A 7,890-nucleotide genomic window follows, 5' to 3' on the forward strand; every position below is an offset into this window, starting at 1 on the left:
GTAATGATTCTCATTACGAAATCACATTTCGTATTTCACTTACAATTTGTTTTTCAAACATCAATACAATTAATACACTTAAGTTAATTTACGCATAATAATACCATTAAGCTATTCAAAAATGTCTCCAGATATCTATGTATTCATCAAGAAATCAACTTACTATAGATACGAGTTTACATAAATACCATACGCCTATATACTGATCTAAACTCTTATTTATGATTGTGAAAAATAACATTTTCATCGATAAAATTCTATGTTCTTATAAAAAATTTCACGGATATTAAAAGAAATCCGGGACAATAAATTCTAACTTGACCTAATCGCCTATCGAACCATAACTATTTAATATTTTTATTTTAACATTTTTTACTTGTTGATTTCATTAGAAGTATTAATTATTAAGTATTACAATTATAAAAATAGAAAACATACTTTTATTTTTAACAAAAACTAGTTGAAACTTGTACTTCATAGCGACATACATTTTATACACAAATCAAAAGATATTTGACTTCCTGTATCAAACTATTTTTTTTTTCAAGCATTTTTCTTCCCCGAATACTTTTATCATATTTTCCATTTCACTGTTAATAAAATATTCATTCTTCCTGTTTTCAAAATTATTAATTAAACTACTTAATATATTTATCAACTCGTACACAGTAATGTATTTCCCTTTAATTTTTTGTATATAATTATTAAACACTGAGAATACTTTGTATACATTTCATGTAGGTATAACAGGGACTTATCATTTTTAAAAAATCAACTAATATTTTAGGATTTGAGTCTTACGAAAGAAAATATGACTTTGAACCATATTGAACATTAAAATAATTCGATCGATAGCAGGTGATGTTTGCCATCTTGTCTTAGTATGAGCTAAATACCCCTATACTAAACATCTATATATATATGCGTATTTGTATGTGATTATTTATTAATATCAACAAATATTTTTTTAAAAAAATTTGTTAAAAAAGAAGATAAATTCCGGGACATTATTATGTTGATAGCTAATTCCGGTAACAACACCTTGTCCCGAAAAAGTTTTTCGAGACACCGGGACATGAGTTCCTAAACCCGTAACGTCCCGGAAATCTGGGACGAATGACTACCCTAATATACTATATAGACCAATAACCATAACTATATTAACATTCTATAAACTATCTTTAATCTGAATGTACATACAATTTAGATAATATATTTTAATAATATGTAATTTATTAAATGATATGAGTTACTATCATTACGGCGTTACTTATGATTTTAGTGACGGATTCGTATACACCTGACGATATTGAACTTTTAAAACGCAGTGAGTAAATGATTAACAATAGTTTTAAGTTTTTACAATATACCTATCAAATAATTTTAATAACATAAGTATATTTAATTAAATTTTATTACGTATTTTAATTTATAATATTTGATACATCATATTTTATTGTTGTTTCATTGATTAAAATTATAATAGTATACTTAATCAATAGTAGGTACCTAATTTGTAAACTTGTACGCTCTAACATAAAGAATTAGTTCATTTTCACATAATTTTCTCGAGTATGAAAAAATATATTTTATTGGATAAAACTTTATTTATAATCTACATACATAATAACATAACAAGTAAACGTGAGACAAGATAATTATGTAGATGGCTTGATGAAAATGAGTGAAAAACCCGTTGATTAATAGCACAGTCTATGATGGATATTATGGATATTATATTATTTATAGATGTTATACTTATATAAATAGATCCAATAATAATAATTAAAAAATAATCACTATTTTCAGTTTATCCAAAAGTTTGTAGTACATTTTCAGAATTTTCAAAAATTATGGACGATTTGGGTAAGTATTGCCGGTGACAGTGGTAATATTTTATCCAAATGAATATTATATGAATATAATGTTTCTTTAATAATTGTTCAAATGTTTTTAATTTGTATTATATCGGAATCTATTTTAACCAAATCGTTTATGACATAACTGTAGGAATACCAATGATTACACAAACATTTAATTTTTATAAAGATCGTAAGTACATTTGAAAATAATCATTACTAATGAGTAGTGGCTTTATACAATTGGGTCACATATAAGATATAAAATACAAATAATATTATTATTTATATAATTATAATATTATATAAGTTCAAAGTTGTACGATATTTTCACATTAATTTTACGATGCTAAAGATGTTAACCTAAATAATTACTTCTTCATAGTCATATTGTGCTTAATTGTTCGCTGTACAATTCGTTTTAATAAAAATCCCTAAATAGGTATTATTTGATGTATTGCGCGTTGTTATAAGTTGTTTAACTATCAACAGTTGTCGAGTGGTATGGTAAACGTTTGTAAGGATGTTATTAAACTTGAGTAAATTAATTAAAAATCGGAAAATAATAATTGATATAACATTATTAATTATTATTATATAAATACCTATTATCTAGTACATTATACTAAGTGGAAATAAGTTTTATTTTTATGACAGAAAAAACAGTTGTTTTGATTTTTCTTCAATATTTTTATTTCTCACTTATAATAGTGGATCACGCTTTCCAAAAATCATCCTACCTTTGATAACGACAACAAATAAAAATAATTGTCTATATATTTACTGTTTCCAGAAAAAAATTAATATTCATTAACATTTTTGAATTATTTCAGAATTTCCCAAACGTGACGAAAAAGACTATGAACAATACTGCACCAGATTGAATTCCACAAGTAAAACGCTTTAAAATATTTTAATATAAATAACACGAATATTAACTGTTTAAAAATAATTATGATATCATTATGTATTGTGTTATATTTTTATATATTAAATTACCAGGTTAGTTTATGAAAACGTAAATTATTATATTATTGCGACGACAAAATACGTTAACTATGAGAACCGTTTTTAACAGACAACAAAAAATTAATATATTGCAATAATGGCTGGGAAATGATTTTTTTAAACTATGAGTAAACGTTACTAGTTACTACCTATACAATTTTATTCAAACTCACTTTTCAATCAAATTTAATCATCTCATGGCAATTATCCAAACACTCTCGAACAATCTAGTAAAACACCTTAACCGGAATTCACTCAGAGACCAACACTCATGCACATAATTAATAATAATTAATCTAATTCAATTAAAGTTATGTCTCGGCTACGAGACCGCTCAATTTATTTTTATTACCATCCAGTATCTACGCCATTATTATTTTAATAAACGAATTCGATTTATGCGTATTTTTTTAATAATAATTGTTATATTATTATCTCGTGTTATACATAAATTTAATGAAATTTAATTTTCAGAATCAATCGCAATGTCAGAAAAGGAGTTCAATTTATTGAATTCAAGTAATTTGTTAAATACAAAAATTTTTATCATTTCAATAAAAAAATTATTTGTAAAAATATATTTAATTTACATAACATTCCTAAACATAATATCTCAAATCTATGTGTTGAAAATTTAACGTAGTTGAACCAAAATATATTTATTTAATTTATACTTATAAAATATTATACTTTACATTATATTTAAACCTGAAGCTGATAACACAATATGAATTTATTTATCCGTGAATAGTGTTAATGCCATTATAGTTTGAACAATTTACAAGGGTAGTGTGTACAGTTTAAAATAAACACAATACACCGTGGTAATTTTCCACAAAAAAAAGTTCAGAAAGAATGAACAAAATAATTAATCCAACAGAAATATAGCAAAGTACAAAAAAAAATAAATTGCTCCAATGAAATAATAAAAAAAATATTTTACATATCTAATACAGATATTAGATCAATGTATACGTAGTATAAAATGAAATTGTTTTTTTTTTTTTGCGGATAAACTACAAAACGGTTGAACCTTGAACTTGTGCCTCAGAAACGTAGGGTAGGTTTCAATAGCAATGACATTACCGGCGCTTATTTAAAACCCTCTTGCGCAGTGGCACTTTGATATGATTTAGTTGAGTGTGTCTCAAGTCGAACCACGATATGCCCATTTTTTTTACTTATTATTTATTTATTTTTGTATAAAAAGAGAGTACAAGAATACTGGAAAAACTGTTTAATACCAAGAATATTAATTACACCCTAAGATTTACCTTTTCAATTTTAACGTATTCAATTTCCAATTGAATTAGCATTTCGAATGACGGACAACTACGAGTTTGTTCCCAATTGTTGAATTGGTTCTCAGGTTGTCTACAGGTAACATACAAATCGTTTCTTGCAAGCGTTCTGGATAAAACAATATTGTTAAATAAACTTTTCAAATTAAACATTATGATATATTCAACCAGCAACAATTTCTTTCCAATTTCATACAAGCTTAGGATTGTATAGAATCATTATAGATGTATAAAATATTTCATACTTCAAACACTTAAAATAAAAGATTAAGTCACTATAAATATATTCCTCGTCTTAAAGTAGTTGACTGCAACCGATGTGTTAAATTAAAAAAAAAAATGGTTTACCTACACCACACCGAACATTGTTTTGAAATAAAAACGTTATGTGTGGCAAGCTTATTAATTCGTATCATATTTGTTACGACTATTTTGAAATCCAAGATTTTAGCTACATATTTTATATTACATAGTGAGGAAATCAGAAAAATCCAATAAAAAAAATATGATGAAAAAAATACTAAAATGATTCCTCACTTTTCAATTAATTTTACTATCATCTTTACCTTACCATAAATATTTTTGGTATTTAATGTCGAAATGTATCTGAGATTCAGCTTGCTTTAAATAATTAAAGGTTGACCCATGCGTCAATCAAATGCACGACAAAATTATATGCTATATATATATTTTTAATTTAGTTAGCCATAACCACCACCATCATTATTTTCTCGGCATTTTTTTCATAAGATATGCATTTTTAAATTAATTTCCAAATCCACTCAAAAGCACTATAATTCTATAACAGTAGGTATATGTACAATTTTTTTATTTTTTATAAATAACACATATATCATAATTAATAAAAATTTGTATTAATTCAAACTTAATATCTTTTTTTGTAGGATTTCCAAAAGCACCTGAAAATTATTACAATTATACACAGAGGTTGCAATTATTATGTACGTTATAAAATAAATTCAATTAAACTGTTTTATTACAAAATTAACATTAATAACTAAAAATGCAGTTATAGCTATTTTATAATTTGTCTTCGCGCAAATTTCTTAGTTCCAATAATACGGATATTCAATTGACATTTTCATTGTACATTTATTATTTATAAGAAATTTAGTAAAATAAAATAAGTAGTTATATTTAACAAAGCATCTAGATTATACAGATATTAAATTATGTGAACAAATAAAATGTATTTCTAATATTTTTATATATTACGAAACTAAAAGATTTTAAAACAAATAAATAAATAGTTATGAATAAGTATTTTATAACGTTGATCAATATCATTGATTCAGAAATAACTATTTTGGGTTAAATATTGTGATGATATTTTTAAACTTGCATTGTTTGTAATTATTTAAATGATTTTGACAACCGTAATTATTTTATTATCATTTAAATAATATTCTTAAATCATAAAATAGAACATTATTTTATAAACGTTTTCAGCTATAAAGCCTTTAGATTTATATGATTTCTATGATTTAAAAAACCGTAAGTAATTTAAAATGTAACTAATAACGCTAATACGGAGGTGTACCTAAAAGAAACCGAACTTATTTTTAAAATATTTCTTTTACATAATTTTAAATTGTTATAAAACGACAGTTTTTGTGAAGATTATTTTTCTCTCTATTTTGTATCTATATCATTTTTAAAGAATTTATTCTTTTGAATGACAACATACACTTTTATTCCATACTTCAAAGCAGAATATTATTTGAAGTAATTCAAAGTAAATATTACGATATAATTTACAACTCAATAAACTTAACCAAATCTATCTGTTTTCGTTTTACATATAATTTAAATCTTAAAATAATGATGATTCAAAATAAATATCAAAAAAAAAATAGAATTAATTAAATTTTATCAAAATCTATTTATTTTAGTGTTTTCAATGCCCTATGAAACTTACGACGAACATTGTAAACGGTTGACCAGTTATTGTGAGTTATCAATAATATAAATTTAATCTTACCTGTATTTGTATTTGCATTTGTATAATGATTGATGATTTGACATTGAAGTCCATCATTTTACAAAACATATTATTTAATTTACCCTTTATATTACACATTACACAATTAATATTTTAAAACGTGAATACTAAATAGTAAAAGATGACTAAAAAATATAGGCGTGGATGTATACAATTTTTTTTATTTTATATAACATTATATAAGTTAGAGTTTCTTCAAACTTTCATATTCTACAATTTTTTCAGTCACTATTTGAATATTATGCTTGAAAAATTCAACTGTACTTTTTTTTTAAATATTTTATTCAGAAACTAGGCTAATTTTTAAATACTGGCTTATTTTGAGTTAAATTATTAATTTTTATTAACCATATTTAATGGATACCTATGTAATGTTAAATGCATAAATGTATAATGCATATTTTATGCTAAAACACTTAGTATCAACTATTAATATGTGTAATGAATGTAGATACATGGAAATCAATAAGCATTATTTATCAAATAAAAAAAAATTTCAATTAAACTGAATTTTGAAAATTTCTTTTAGCCAGAGAACCATTATCACTGGATGAATTTAAAAAAGAAAAATCAGGTATGTTACTATAGATTTTAATTTTAATTTATTTGAAACTTTAAATAATTTCGTTCCTTTTTGTGTTGAAGTTCGAGTTCTTATAGGTGAAACTTTTACGGATCATTTAACAAGAATAATAGATATATATTGTGAGTACTAGAAATTAGTAACTTTTATTTAAAAATTAAATCACAACTTAATATTTAAAAAAAAAAATGTAATTTGACCCCTGTATATTAAAATAAAATAAATATTTTTAAGATTTATTCAACCAATGGCTAGTCATATTATTATAATTTCCTACAATATTACGTTTAGTAACATACTAAAATACAAAAAATAATAAACCATGTCAATTTTTCATTTTAAATGTTCTTTAAATTGAGCACTATATATATATAAATATATATTCCATAATATAGTATGTTTGTATGTATGAACAAATTAATAGAAAAAGTGATTTTTTTATACTTTTGAAAATAAAATCATATTTAAAATTGTTGTATATGTTAACAAATAAGTAACATATTAATTAGTATTACAACATATAAGCCCTTTTTGGTTTGACGCCTATGTATAAAATATAAAATGTAATCCCCTTAAATTTAAAGCTATTAAATTTCAAAGTCACACAGTACTGGCACACCACTTTATTCTTAAAAGATATTATTATAATGCAATGCAGTTTTTTTTAAATAAATAACTACCTAAAATAAATTTTAGGAAAGTTTTAGAAATTTTTTGAATTTGAAATATTATAACTTTATTCTTTCTTTATTTGAAATATTTTAAATAAGTAAAAATAATATGTATGAAAAACGTTTCCTCTCTTATAACTATAATTTATAATTATTATTAGACCCATCAGAGGAAAATCCGTATACAGAATCAAATATTATTAAACTATCCAATAATGAAGGTAAGTTAATTGAATACAATATTTTATCACTTAAAAAAAGTTAAGCGAGTGGTTACCGCTCTATTGTATATTAGGTATTGAGTAGTTCATTGCAATAGGTGTGTTGAACTGTTTTAACAATTGATAAATTAGTCAAATAAAATATAAACGAATATTACTATTAACATTTAAAATACAAAATTATATCAATATAACCCACCCCCAGTTTCATTTCAAAGAAGTCA

General features: G+C 23.4%; 1 protein-coding gene across 2 annotated transcripts in view; it reads left to right on the top strand.

The window, feature by feature from the left end:
- Positions 1–7,890, top strand: part of LOC113560587 — a 110,818-nt gene that overhangs the window by 46,976 nt on the left and 55,952 nt on the right. For both annotated transcript variants that reach the window (XM_026966561.1, XM_026966562.1), the window contains 11 exons: positions 1,283–1,327; positions 1,810–1,866; positions 2,011–2,052; positions 2,693–2,752; positions 3,342–3,386; positions 5,074–5,130; positions 5,639–5,683; positions 6,082–6,138; positions 6,721–6,765; positions 6,837–6,896; positions 7,607–7,666. In XM_026966561.1, the coding sequence (XP_026822362.1) occupies positions 1,283–1,327; positions 1,810–1,866; positions 2,011–2,052; positions 2,693–2,752; positions 3,342–3,386; positions 5,074–5,130; positions 5,639–5,683; positions 6,082–6,138; positions 6,721–6,765; positions 6,837–6,896; positions 7,607–7,666 (573 nt within the window). The remainder of the gene's footprint in view (positions 1–1,282; positions 1,328–1,809; positions 1,867–2,010; positions 2,053–2,692; positions 2,753–3,341; positions 3,387–5,073; positions 5,131–5,638; positions 5,684–6,081; positions 6,139–6,720; positions 6,766–6,836; positions 6,897–7,606; positions 7,667–7,890) is intronic.

Source organism: Rhopalosiphum maidis, chromosome 1, assembly GCF_003676215.2.
Source record: "Rhopalosiphum maidis isolate BTI-1 chromosome 1, ASM367621v3, whole genome shotgun sequence".
Lineage (NCBI taxonomy): Eukaryota > Metazoa > Arthropoda > Insecta > Hemiptera > Aphididae > Rhopalosiphum > Rhopalosiphum maidis.